This window comes from Balaenoptera acutorostrata, chromosome 18 (assembly GCF_949987535.1).
Source record: "Balaenoptera acutorostrata chromosome 18, mBalAcu1.1, whole genome shotgun sequence".
In the NCBI taxonomy this organism is placed as follows: domain Eukaryota; kingdom Metazoa; phylum Chordata; class Mammalia; order Artiodactyla; family Balaenopteridae; genus Balaenoptera; species Balaenoptera acutorostrata.
The window spans coordinates 80,144,694-80,159,716 of record NC_080081.1 but is presented as its reverse complement, the minus strand read 5'-3'; the positions used below and the strand labels follow the sequence as shown (position 1 = coordinate 80,159,716).

At 41.1% G+C, this 15,023-nt stretch overlaps 1 protein-coding gene across 3 annotated transcripts in view; it reads right to left on the bottom strand.

Annotated features, from left to right (window-relative positions):
* Window positions 1-15,023, bottom strand: part of XPO4 (exportin 4) — a 105,052-nt gene that overhangs the window by 45,584 nt on the left and 44,445 nt on the right. For all 3 annotated transcript variants that reach the window (XM_057532657.1, XM_057532660.1, XM_057532658.1), the window contains 3 exons: window positions 9,700-9,812; window positions 5,255-5,412; window positions 4,850-5,024 (listed from right to left, as the gene is read on the bottom strand). In XM_057532657.1, coding sequence (XP_057388640.1) covers window positions 4,850-5,024; window positions 5,255-5,412; window positions 9,700-9,812 — 446 coding nt within the window. The remainder of the gene's footprint in view (window positions 1-4,849; window positions 5,025-5,254; window positions 5,413-9,699; window positions 9,813-15,023) is intronic.

Genomic DNA, 15,023 nt, shown 5'->3' with positions numbered 1-15,023 from the left:
CCCACCTCTCCATTTGTAACTTGGCTTCAATGCATTTCTTTCACCACATCTCCTCTCCACAGAGAAATTATCCATCGAGCTGGAGAAACTAGATTTTGAGTTAAGAATGCTAAACTTTAAATGCACTCACTCACCTAAGGAACTGCAAAATTATTTTACTGCATTACATTCTATAATGGACTTCCCAACAACTTTATCAAGATTCTTCTTCTTCTACCTTGTCCTGCTGGTCTTGAGGTTAGGGAACAAATGTACTAAAATTAAATGTGAAGTTCTTCCTTTGTAAAGTTTACTACCATCACCTCCCACCTCCCTTACATATCCAACCCACAGCCCCCATGCGCACGTATACACACACACACACACACACACACACACTTCAAAGTTTAAGGACCGTGATGGTTGCTCTGTTCAGTAAACATGTTATGTGGCTTCTGGCTGATGAACCTACTGGGGGCTGAACTTAACCGACAAAAGAAACCAAGAAACAAATAAGAGTCTAGAGTTCAAGCCATATTCTCTTCAAATTTCACTGAATCAATTCAGATGCATATACTAGTATTATAAACATTTTATAAAATAGTTGACATAATAATATGAACAAGTATTTTGTTAGGATTTTAATTTTTAAGGCAATAATTTCATCTTATAATCCATCTCACCTCTCCAGTCTAGCAATAGACAAAAATTTCATTTCTCGGGTGCAATGAAAAAATTCTTGGCTTCAGGAAGCCTCAAGTAACACCAAGAAATTTTAACAGCCAACAGAATAAAGTGGCTGAAGACTGGAGTTGCTCTTTCTGAGCAGAGACTTTTAGTTCACTGCAAGTTGAGGACAGTCATAAATAACAGCCTCTCTTCATACACACGCTACAGCCACCAAACAAGGACATAGTTCAAGAATACATGTTAGTATCAAGAATTTTTCTTCCCATGAAGTTGTTTTTTTTTTCTTCTTGCTACAGCAACATAATCACCATCTAAGACATGAGTTCCTAAAACAAGGGACAATCTATATGTATTCCTAAATAAATATAGTTCTGAAAAAATACCACAGTAAAACAAAAGTGTATTGCTGGGTACCATAATGTTCATTGCAGCACTATTTACAATAGGCAGGACATGGAAGCAACCTAAGTGGCCATCGACAGATGAATGGTTAAAGAAGATGTGGCACATATATACACTGGAATATGACTCAGCCATAAAAAGAAACGAAATTGAGTTATTTGTAGAGAGGTGGATGGACCTAGAGTCTGTCATACAGAGTGAAGTAAGTCAGAAAGAGAAAAACAAATACCGTATGCTAACGCATATATATGGAATCTTTAAAAAAAAATGGTTCTGATGAACCTAGGCGCAGGACAGGAATAAAGACGCAGACGTAGAGGTTGGACTTGAGGACACGGGGAAGGGGAAGGGTAAGCTGGGACGAAGTGAGAGAGTGGCATGGACATATATACACTACCAAACGTAAAATCGATAGCTGGTGGGAAGCAGCCACATAGCACAGGGAGATCAGCTTGGTGCTCTGTGACCACCTAGAGGGGTGGGATAGGGAGGATGGGAGGGAGACGCAAGAGGGAGGAGATATAGGGATGTACGTATATGTATAGCTGATTCACTTTGTTATAAAGCAGAAGTTAACACACCATTATAAAGCAATTATACTTGAATAAAGATGTTAATAAATAAATACATTTTAAAAATTAAAAAATAAAAATAAAACCTTCCTTCCTGAGCACAACTGAAAAAAAAAAAAAAGTGTATTGCTGAATCTGTTTTCCTATTGGGAAAAGAAACTCTTTCAATATTAAAGACAAACAAAACATTTCACAAGATTAAAATTGTTTTTAAAAACCTAATATTAAAATTATCGATTTGGGGCTTTCCTGATGGCGCAGTGGTTAAGAATCTGCCTGCCAATGCAGGGGACACAGATTCGAGCCCTGGTCCGGGAAGATCCCACATGCCACGGAGCAACTAAGCCCATGTGCCACAACTACTGAGCCTGCGTGCTGCAACTACTGAAGCCCATGCTCCGCCACAAGAGAAGCCACTGCAATGAGAAGCCCACGCACAGCAACAAAGACCCAACACAGCCAAAAATAAATAAATAAATAAATCTGTATTTTAAAAACGAGATATAATTTGAGAGCAAATCACAAAAGACAACATTTTTTAAAATAAACAAATAAATAAAATTACTGATTTGCATGAAACAACAAAACTCAAGAACTGGTCTTACTCCATAGGACAGTACACATAATACAGGCTGTTAGTAAAGCCCATTATAAAGGTTCATTTGTATCATTATAATTCCACATTTTATTGTGCACACCGTAGGGGCACTTTCACATTGTTAATCCACCCCACAAAACATCAGAAGAGACCAGTATCCTAACTACACCCCAAGGAAACATGCTCACAGAAGGTGAAGCAACCTGCCCGAGGCCCTGCAGCTGAGGACTATTTCCGGCTCACGCCGCAGTGTCTCCCTCAAAAGTTCACGATCTTTCTCACCACGCTGACTCCCCAAAGCAGTTTTTTTTTAATATGCCTCAACTTTTTGATTTTTACGTATAAGCTCATTTCTTTATACCTTTTGCCATCTCAGGTCAACAACTATGTATTGTGCATGAGGTGCCCTGGCCTGCGTCCCAGAAGCTCCACCGCAGCCGGGCTGGGTCTGGGCTGGGTCTGTCCGTGCACCTCGCAGCCCGCCACCCACTCCCCAGGCCCCGCCCCCAGGTCACACAGACAAAATGAAAACCCCACGTGGCTGAGATACATTTAGGATTCGCTTAGTCTTCCGGTAACTCATCGTGCAGGGACCCCCGTTAGCCCTCAACTTCACCAACCCTCGCCAATCTGGCTGCTATGAGTCATGCAAAAGCATCAGACAAATCTATTCCCTCTGCCTTTTTCAATGGGTAACCAATTGTTTCTAACACCATTTTTTAAACGCCATGGACAGATTAAAAGAAATCGACCGATTAAAAGAAAGGAAAAGCAATAGCTCTTTTCCTGAATGAAGCCCAGTAGGTACAGTGCATGCCTCCCTGGGAAGCACAATTAAACATCTACTCTCTGAAAGCGCATCCAGGCTCCCTGTGTCCCAATACTTCTAGGTCAAACCTCGGCAGAAAAATTGTTTTCCAAGTTGTTAGTCCCCTAGGCAAAATAAATAAATTCTAAACCTCAAATCTGCAAGCCAAGAATGTTACAAATCTTCCAGCAATTCCTCTAGAAGGACCCTTAACCCACAAACAAACTATAATAAAAGGCAGCTGTGTTTCTAAACATGTGATCAACGTGCTGTTTAACCAAGGGGGAGGGGGTGGGGGGAAAGGGGGATGTTACGTGAAACCCAAGTGATTCAGAATTTGTGATCATTTGAAAAGAGTTTGAGTACAGCTTAAATACTTAAAATTTCCCTCTATTTCCATGCCTAGTACATAATTTTTCTCCCTACAAATTCAGACCTCACATGTGAGGCCCGTAAACTTCTATTCCTCCATGACCTACACTTTCCAACACATAAATAACTTCCTGGCCTGGTTCCTTTCCCGTCAAACCACTGGGGCACCCACTGTTGTGAACACAGTCATTCCCTAGTTCTTCGTGCTCTGACACCTCTGAAGGGGCACAAATCACTCCCACACGTGTTGCCAAACCCCCAACAAAACAACCATTAGGACTTAACGTGAAATTCTATCAGAGGTCTACAAATATTCTTTTTACCCTTACAATCTTTGAAAAGGATCTACATTTCATTAAAAAAAAAAAATTAGTTTCAACAATTTAATAACTACTTGGTAGGGAAAAAATCAATTACTTCCCAAGATTAACGTAGTTATTCCCAGTAACTGTTAACAAACACAGCTGTGTTGTCAAGGAGTTTAGTACGAGTTTTCCAAATTAAATATAACATGTGGAAGATAAGCATTTAAAAATCTGTACCAAAAAACATCTTTACTACAGTAATTGGTCTTAATTTTAATGCAAATTAAAATTTACCAAGATATATTATTAAAACCATAGCACCAAAAAAAAAAATTAATCAAAATAAGCAGGGTTACAATTATTTGAACCAAATTATATTTACATAATTTCCAGATAAGCCCAAGATTTTTAAATTCTCAAAAAACACTTAAAATTATACACAATCACAACCATACCATAAACTTCCTAGCACCCCTTGAACTTAAAGAGTTTATTATTAAAATGGCTTTCAACATAGTTTTTAATAAAAACATTTCATTCCATTTCCTACTTTCAGGTACTAAATTATCTCAACTTAAAATCTTGAGACCAGGGACTTCCCTGGTGGCACAGTGGTTAAGGATCCGCCTGCCAATGCAGGGGACTCGGGTTTGAGCCCTGGTCCAGGAAGATCCCACATGCTGCAGAGCAACTAAGCCCGTGCGCCACAACTACTGAGCCTGCGCTCTAGAGCCCTCAAGCCACAACTACTGAGCCCGCACGCCTACAGCCTGTGCTCCGCAACAAGAGAAGCCACCGCAATGGGAAGCCCCCGCACCGCAACAAAGAGCAGCCCCCGCTCGCCGCAACTAGAGAAAGCCCGTGCACAGCAACGAAGACCCAACGCAGCCAAAATTAAAAAAATAAAATAAAATAAAATAAAATCGAGACAAATAAAATTTAGTCTACTAAAGTGATTTTACACAAATTTTTAAGAAGTCATGTTCCCGAGCACAGATGGCCAAATGATTTGCACATATAAACAAACACGCACTCCTTTAAAACAATCAGTGGCCATGAGAGACGCTTCAGAGGCAGAGCAGGTCCCCCTGCGAGACCGCGCGGTTCAGTCAGAGCCACTCACCACCTCCTCCAGTGCAGCACTGCGCCCGAAAGAGCACGTGAGGTGCGTCAGGCAGCTCACAAAGGACGAGAAGAGCTCGCGTGGAATGGCGGTGAGGACGTTGCGAGGGAACACGGTTATCAGGTTGCTGACGATGCTGGAGATCCCCACGGCTTCAGAATCTTCTATCTCAATTCTACAACCCAAGGCATGAGCGTCAGCGTTAAGCGGAGCAGAGGTACCTCGTTTCCAAACATGCACCCATTCATTTTCAAAGGCACGTCTCTGTGTACTCATTTCAACTGACACGTATAGCTCTACTCTAAAATGTAAAAGCGGGGGAATCGCTAGTTTCTTTTTTCCTCCACTGTGAATCATGAAGAAGAACTGAAGCTCCTTTTTGGCTCTAAGGGCCAGGATACCTACCCATTGATGGTATTCAGTAAGCCCTCAATGAAGTGTGCGAGGTAATCCACTTGGGACCCCTCGTCGGGGAAGACGGGCCCGTGCAGAGAAGCTAGCTGGGCGAGGCACTGCAGGGAGTCCTGGGCCATGTCGGAATCTTCTCTGATTTTCCGATGGACCTGTCAGAAAGAATCGCTAATCCATAAACATAAATTCTTCTTTTGTGAGGGTCACGCGTCTATCGTGCCAAACGAGGTGAGAGGAAAAGTCACTGTAGCTGAGCATTTCTAGAAAACTAATTCCCGAGTTAAAGTAAATTTGGAAATTGTCCCGCAGTCCATTTTATGTTATAGGCCATGATTTTAAACATACCAATTAATTGTCAGTGGAGAGCTACCTACATTTTGAAAACTGAACTGTCTCCGGCGTGTTATGACAAAGAGAGAAACAGATGCCGGCCAGTCAGACATACTGCTTCTTCTAAAAACAGCAGCAACGACAATCATCTGTATTATGCTAACTATGCCTCGCTGCAGCTTCTTGCTAAAGTTAGCAAAGTTCGGGCAAGAGCATATAGATGCTGCTTCGCTGGAAGCAGACAGTTACACACTCGCAAAACCAACATGCCCCTCAATCCCTAGAAATTCACTCATTCAAACAATGTATTAACATGGTCTTTCATCAACTCTGATACTGCCTACAATTTATTTGAATCTCATTTTATCCTATATCACTGCTATTAATAAATTTTTTAAATGTTTAAATTTTACTTAAATTATATTTAAATTCACTTTAAACCTCATGTAGAATTTATTTCAGTGCTGCAATACTGAGGTGAAACACCTGGCATACAGTGTTCTGATGAAGGAAACACTCCCAAAATACTGCTCCCTAATTTTACAGTGTCATTAATATTCTCAGACTTACATAATTAAAACAGCCAAGGAAAATATTTTTAGCAGAAAAATCACAGGTAATTGTTTATCTTAATCCACCACATTTACTGTGGCCACTTTCTACTTTCCACAAGGATTTGACTTTTCCAGCCCCTCTTTCCCTACACAAATCTCTGTGCTTTCTGAGTGTCACACAATTTAAACATTTATTCTCTGTGTCAGGTAATTTCACTCTGACTCTGCAAATCATTTATAAATTACTTGAAGTTAGGATGTTTCCCAACTATTCACTGGTACAGTGCGGGGACACAGTGAACACTCATAAACCCTTAATTCACTGGTTGATTCCATTAATCTCTAATTCCTGAACTTCTTAAGGTTCTAAGAAATTTAAAATATTAAAAACTCGCTGTTAAGTTACAAAGTTAATTTATCTACTGACACGCTAAAAGGGGTTTAGAAAAGGGGTTGTCAAACCACAGCCCACAGGCCAGACCTGGCCTCCTGCCTGCTTTTGTGTGGCCTGTGAGATAAGAATGGTTTTTACCTTTTTATGTGGTTGGGAAAAACAAAACCAAAGAATAATATTTCAAGACATGTGAAAATTATACAAAATTCACGTTTTAACAGCCATCAGTGAAGTTTTGCTGTAACTGCTTGTACTGGGAGGGCAGAGCTGAAGCTGCCTCAGAGAACTAATGACCTGCAAAGCCTAATATTCTACCCGGCCAATCCCTGGTCTAGAACAACACAAGGGTTTTTCAAAATACATTCTAAGTTTTATATATAGTAAATTTAAAGTACAATCACAAATCCATATATCCATTCTATTCAAGGACTTCTGAACACAACTCATTCTGAAGTTCCTTATCTGAAAACTGTAACTACGTTTCTGTCACCATGTTTTTTTAACCTTATCAACATTTCAACATGACAGAGACAGCGCAACCTGGGACCAGAGAGGGCTGCTTCTCCGCCCACACAGCCAAATGGTTGCTCGATCCTGGTCCAGCCACGAGGAAGCAAAAGAAATAGCCGACATGGATTATGTAATTAAATAAAATAAAAATAAGAAACTGTCCTCAGAGCCTGACTTTACTGGGCATACTTATGTTTCCTAAAATATGAACCACATAAAACACATGATAAATCAATGGTTGATTCTTATATAACATGGTAGATTCTTGCTCTTCTTCCATTACAAACGAATTCTACCATATCTGAACTATGTTACACAAATTAAAACCTGAATTCACCACCTGAATAGGGAAAAGCAGAGGGATAAAGAAAAGCAACATCTAGCGGAAGACCCAGGGAGGTGACTGGAGGAGCAAGACAAGAAATACGGACCAGGAACAAAGAAAAGTATGTTAGTAAGACGCTGAGTCTACGGGAACACACTGAACCCGAGACGTCTTCGGGCATCCAAGTTACAGGGCCCAGCATGGGGATTACGAGGCTCTGGGACACAGGAGCAGCCCGTGCTGAATACCGACGAGGAGTCCTTGGTGCAGACGTGGCGCTCGGTGAGCTACGAGTGGAAAAAGAAGCCCAAGGAACACGTACACAGTCAGCAAAGCTGAGAACTGAGATAGGAACACCAGTATTTATCCAACGAGCAGAGTAAGAAGAGACCATAAATGAGATCAGGAAGAATATGTCAAAAAGGAAAGACTAAGGAGAGTGGTTTCTCCAACACCTAATGGAAAAAAGAAAACTGGAGAAGTTTGTCAACTTGCGGGGGGCAGAAGGCCATCTAAGGTCTCCTGAACCCAGACGGGTCACATCTGGGTCTCGAGGCCACGACATAGTACACGTAAGTGCAGCGATTCAAATCTAGAGAAAAAGTGACATGCAGTGGAAAACTGCTTCAAACAGGCAATGAATTCACATAATTGAAAATAAACTTAAAAAAAAAAAACTGAAATAAAAAGATTAGTCACTGACATTTTTCTAACAAATAACAAAATTAAAATTGTTCATAAAGTGCATACATGAAAGTAACAGGCCACAAACACAAAACTGTTGAAATAACAAGGTGAAAGGGGTTAACTCTCAGATGCAGAAGTTATTTGCATGTGGGGCTCACAGCTGACAGGAGCAGCTGTCTACTGCGTCCAGACAGCTGTTCCGACAGGGGAGCTGTTGCCAGTACTGCCAGCAAGTTTTTCACCTTTTCAAAAACTGCTGGAACGGGATCCAATTTCAGTCAAATGAACAACACAGAGAACTGAACTTGGATACGCATCAAAACAATTTCTGCCAGAGTCAGGCAACAGAATGTTAAAATGTAGTTACAATTATCTTTGATACTGATAACATTTTTAGCCATCATTTCTCCGATTTAAAGAAGAAAATGCAAGGTAATACTCAGTCTGAACATTTCTATAGAAAAATATTTTTATGTACACCTCGGGGTGAAATTTGTAAGGCTAGTGAATAGTACCTTTAAAACACATGAAAAGGTAAACTATAATTAATGGTTGGGATTTAGCAAAATAGCTTTTTTCTTTTTAATTGGTCTTTATTTGGACTTTTGCCCCAGTCATTATACCTAACTAACTTGTATGCTTGCCCTACGTCTGCAAACCTGTATCCAAAACACACACACATACTACACACACACAAACACACACACACACGTATTTTCCATATTTTCCCCAGCTTTTGACTATTGCATTGGGGGGCCCTCTTGGGCAAACATGGCAGCACACTTCTAACTTCTTGATATTTAGTAAACAATAAACAGGACTACTGAACGTTACAGCTGAAATAAACTGTTATTCAGTAACACTAACTTAACCCATGGCTGCTAATCAGTACACAGAAAGTGTACTGCTCTAGAACAGCACTTCTCAAAGTGTGGCCCAGGGATCCCCAAAGGTTCCTGAGACCCTGTCAGGTTGTCTGTAAGGTCAAAACTACTCTCATAATACCACTAAGGCAGTGTTTGCCTTTTCCATTCCTACCGTCACACACCCACGTTCTACGTGACTGTTACACTGCAACGGGGCGGACGCAGCAGCAGAGGAGAGGGCCTGGCTGTCTTCTGTGACGCCAGACATTGGAGAGGTCTGAAAAACTGTCAACAGTGCCACTCTTCTCACGAAACTTCTTGTCTGCTTGTTTTAAAAGACAGAGCTATTTGTTCACTGAAATGTTATTTATGTTAATATGCGGTGGTTTGGTATTGCTATTTCTAAGTGAATTAATAAATTATTTTTTAAAGTTCTCAGTTTGAATTTTTAACGTGGTAAACACTAACAGCTATAACCCACATATACAAAAGCCCTTCGGGGTCCTCGATGATTTTTAAGATTGTAAAGAGGTCCTGAGACCAAAAAGCTTGAGCTCTACGATGTTAAACCCTTCATAATTATATAACATTTTAATAAATCAGCAAAAACATTTCTATATAATCTTTGTTTAAGCAAATATACTGATCAGGAGAGAAGGCTATGGAGGAGAAAAGCAATCTGTCTTGATTTACTTAAAAAAAATACAAAAGCACGCATTCTTCCCGCGGCACTTTTCTGTGGCTTCCCTGTGGCGAGGGAGAGCAGGACTTACGGTAAAGAAAAGCTCCATGACCCTGCTGTCCAGAAGGGCCTCCCGCCAGGACTCCGTGGGCTTCAGGAGCACATTTTGCGAAGACTCAAACATGGCTATATAATGTCTGCCCAGTTAGCTGGGGTCAAGGTCAACCACAATAACATTCCGACTTTGTCTAAAATGTAAGTATATCCTAAATATAACAGAGCCATCCAGAAAGAATGTAATGGAAACAGTTTAAGCCTCTTCACATATGCTACATAATTCACGCCTGAAGCTAAGGAATAAAAGGCATTAAGTGCTGAAAAAAGAATGCTAGAGGAATGTAGATAACAGTTTCATCATAATTATATGTCATGCTGCAGGGGTACATAAAGTCTGAGCGCAGGTGATCTGAGTGGTGGCAACAGGAGGAGAAACACTAACGCAAAACAGATGCCAAATCACATGCAAGCAAAGAACCAATTTCTACATGTTGATCCCATCATGTCCCTCAATATCTTACAGCAGCTAAAACCACTTATACAAAATGTGAGTCTCATACAGTCTGCTTGGAAAAATAGCATCTTCCCAAAAGAAATACATTTACTGGGAAACAAAAAAGAGAACAGGAAGAGCAAATATACATCCTACCAAAGAAGAAGAACTTCCAAACATCAGAGTATCCGACTCCACACAAAGACAATTATCACTTTACATAAAACTCTATCCCAGGCTAAAAAGCAACGCTTATGATGTTCAGGTGTTCACTGTCAAGCTGCTTCAAACAGAACACCGTCTTTACCACACAGAGTAACCATAAAATACACCTGCAGGTGTTTGTGAACATAACTCATTCAAGGACACGGACATGGTGACTGAGGTTTCAGGAAAGGAGAAAGCTGTCTGGGCACAGACGGCGTTACACCCCTTCCACGCTCATCAAATGCCCAACAGAAATACATCAGCTAGACCAGGGGTCCCCAACCCCCCGGCCGAGGACCGGCATCGGCCCCGCGGCCTGTTAGGAACCGGGCCGCACGGCAGGAGGTGAGCGGCGGGCGAGCACGTGAAGTTTCATCTGCCGTCCCCCATCACCACCACCACCACCCCCCTCCCTCCGTTGCTTGCATCACCGCCTGAAACACGCCCCCGGGCCCACCCGTGGAAAAACTGTCTTCCACAAAGCTGGTCCCCGGTGCCAAAAAGGTTGGGGACCCCTGAGCTAGACCATTCTCATCACCCAATGAGAAACTTCAACAAGTTATCCAAACTATGGTTTGCAAAAATTAGATATAAGTTCAAATTCTACATGTCCATTAAAGCCCAAATCATTAACAGAGAAAATTAAAGGCAACGCTATGGACGTTTTTAAAAAAGATTTTTGTTTAACCCCCTTTTAAAATATCTAATATTATTTTGTGTCTGAAGAGCAAAAGGGGCACCAAGAGTTCTTTCAGAAAAGAAGCCACTGCTTGTTTCTGAAGAATCACTCCAGAAATGTTCTATGACTCCACTTAACTGCTGAATAAAAGTGAAACTCAAACCAGGTTCCTTTAAATCTCACTTTCCTCTTCCTCTGTCTGCCCCCTTGTGGAGGGCAGGGAGAACTGGGGCCAAAAGGAAGGCGCTGCCGGACTCTGCGACAGCATCAGCGCGGGGCCTCCTGACCCGGAGCCACCGGTGTGTCCGTAGCTTCTAGAACGACTTCATCTTCTCGCGAGGCACCTAGCTGGTGTGAGGCTGTTAGTACCGGGCTCTCACCCAGAAGACAACACAACAGCTGAACAATAGGTCTTTCCGTGTGTCGTCTAAAAACGGGGGCTTGCTTATCCTTCAGAGAAACAAACTGAAACGTTGGTGGGTGAAATTATCTGATGTCTGGGATGTGCTTCACAACAATCTGGGGGTGGAAGAACAGAGAGGAAATAAAACTTACAGCTGGTGAAGCTGGGTATTCTATTTCTGTGCACCTTTGGAATTTTCCACAGTAAGAGTTGGGGCATAAAACAAGGAGGCTCAAGCGCATGAAATAAAGCACCTGAGAGTAAGGCAATAAAGTTTTTGTACTTCATAAAAAATATTCCACTTCTTTTCCAGGTTAATTCCCTTAACTTTCAATGTCCTATTTTATCAATGAAAAGGCAATTTTTTGGTATATAAATTGTTCAGTAATGAAAAGTATTTATTAAATACTTATATTGAATACTACGTTGAACAAAGATGCACAAATTATGACAATCTAGTTACATTTTTTAAGGAGTCGCAATCTGACATTAAAATGGTAATAAACTGTTTATCTGTCAGACACCCAAATCTAACAAACAAAATATGTGTATAATCACTAAACACTTTCCATGAAGAAAATAACAGAATGTCTTAATACTTTATCTGCTCACTAACGGCGTCATGATTTTACTTTTACCTTAGGTGGGATGTGAGACAGAGTCACTGAACCGTAATAAAACGGTCAGGCCACCTGTCCTGGGTCTCGCTGACACAGCCACCTGCGCAGAGCAAGTGCACGCAGCCCTCAGGTAAGGAGCAGCGGAGGCCCCTCAGAGGCCCAACACAGAGGAGGGGTGCTGGGGGCGGAAGCAAAGAGTGGTGTTTATGGACTTCGCTATTCCTGGAAATGTGGAAAAGCTCATTTCAAGTGAGTGAAGAGTCCTGCATCTGACCAAGCCTGCCAGTTACAAAACAGCGAGGGGGTCGTCCAGGTCCTTTAGCAAGTGAGAGTTGATTAATGTCAAAGATTAATAAATATTACAAAAGGAAATGAGACCTAGACCAAGATCTCTTTCCTATCTTTCATTCAATTACAAAATGTGGACACTCCATAAATACTTGTAGATATCAGTAACTTATATTAAGAGGAAACAGAAGGATGTAAGTTTGAGAGAAGCCTTTTTTCCAGCTATGAGATGGAATTAAATGCAATTGCTCACCTAAACAGCAGGTGCAAAATAATCCTCAAATCTTTCATTTATTTTTTTTAATCCTGATGTTAGCTTCTCTTGATCTTGGTCGGTTTTAAACACACTATTCCCAGTGCCCAGTCTGTATGGCCAAATGTTCTTAAAAAGCCGACGACCAGCATGGTTTTAGAATTGTCATTCCTTACATGTTGCCCACAGCACAAGGAGATCTGAGACTTTAATATCTGACACAATCATAAAACACTTTTCTCCAATAATTATTTTAAACTTCCATGTGAGTTTTGTTTTTAACTCCAAACCTGGAAAGGATCTTTACCTCTGGCATGACATTTGCTTCCTATTAAGAAAGCTCACTGGTAGCGCTCCTGGCGAAGTGGCCACGCTAACTGTTCTCTGCAGAGTTACCCTACAGCACTGCAGACTAACCCACCTTCCCTTTTACCAGCCAGCCTAGCACTGCCACCCAGTACCAGTTGTTCATAATAAGAATGAACACGTGCTCCAGTGTGTACAGTGAGACACAACTGTATGACTCAGTTATAAATACTCTCTCTCTCTCTACAAAAAGAACATGTAATTATCTTCAAAAGCATTTTAATACAAACTTAACATAAAAACAGCAAAAAGAACAGTACAGTAATGAATGGAACAAATTTTTAAGAACAGTGCTATTCAAACAAGAAACACACGTTGTAGTCAGCACACTGAACTGTGAATCTGCTGAAGGTGCTGCCTGTAAAGAGGAGGGAATAAGGGCTCTTCTGTGTTGCCTGAAATACTGTTATTAGGAAGGCGCATGCACTACTTTTCAATTAAAAAAGCTAGTTAGAAGCTTATCACAGTGTGAACAGACTGTCACATGCAGATCTGGACCGTTTCTGCACATTCAATTCAACTTTTAATTTGGTATTACCAATTATTTCTGTATCTATGTATAAGTGACCCAAAAATACCACTTCTCCCCAGATAATTCTTAATGTAGAATACTTTAAAAACAACAAGGAGAAGACCATCACTAAAATTCTAGCACTTCTCCTCTTAAGACAATATTTTTTAAAATGATTTAAAATTTAAATAAAGCAGTATCTCCTCCTTCTTTCCTAGTTTTGCATCTTCCTTTATTCCTCCTCTTCTCAAAAATCTTTACTTTTTTCAAGTTCTTGTTTAATAACCTATAATTCTCTCCAAGCCTAGACTATGATATACAAATGTTAATCATGTTTCTCTTTTCCTGATATCCAAGAATAACTTTTCCCAAAAAATTGTTCTACAAAGCAATAGTCTCTTAACAGTTTTAATAAAACAGCAGGTTCCTATTTAAAAGTTGCAAAAGTTTCAGTTTACAGAACTACTTTTAACAGCCATAATGTCATAATATCAACATTATATTGCTTTATTTTTTATCCAAATATATTACCAATAAAAGAGAAGTCTGACAATGAAGTGGTTATTTACTAATTGATCGTTTATTATATGCTTGTCAGATTTTAGGAGACATATGAGTCACACCAGATTGATACCATTAAATAGCAATCATTTACCAAAATTCAAATCAGATTTTAAACCAAGAATTTTCTGGGGCTATGGCTTTACATATTTTTCTAAAATAAATACTAAACTCAGGTAATTTATATTTTGTATCAGAATCATTCGTGATCAAATAAAATTCAACCCACACGACAGCCACAGAGAGCTGCTTTCAGCCTTTAATAATCCTATGTCTTTTTAAAAATCTGTCATCGCATCAACATCACTTCACCTTCCCATGTTTTCACCAACTTCGAGAACCAGGAGCTACCATACAAGGACTCTCCTGTCACTGGACACCGTACAAGCCCGTCTGTGAGCAAGGCTGCAATTCTGAAGTCCGAAAACCCAGCCTGTCTTCTGAGCTCTGCGCTCTCAGTCCCCTGGAAATCAGTCACAGCTGGAAGTCAACTCAACCGCGCACACACACACTGAAGAATTAACTCTCCGTCTCCTGGCCCTTCTCCCACGGCCATCCTACCGAGCTCTAAAGCTCTCTGCTGGGGAAGCTCACCCGCTCCTGAGAAACCAGAGGCACAGACACGCAGCACCTGCCCTGCCCTGGGCACGCCGGCCAGCGCCACACACGCCCGAGGAGCCAGGAGGACCGAGCTCAGCCTCAGCGGCCACGACTGCCACTGGATAAACCCACAAAGTCTTCTGTCCCAACCACACAGTGTGACCTGTAAGTGCGTGCTCTTAACAGAAGGGGGGAGGTCACCTCAGAAACACACCGGGCCTTCGCATGCAAATGAGGTCTAGTCCATCTATGAACACCTTCTGGGTGGGGATCATCTTGTGGTGGTGACCGGCAGTAAAACAACAAACAAGGCACACAACAGCTACAAATTACCCTCAGGCAAACATGGAAAGTCTGAACATCTCCACTGCCTATTC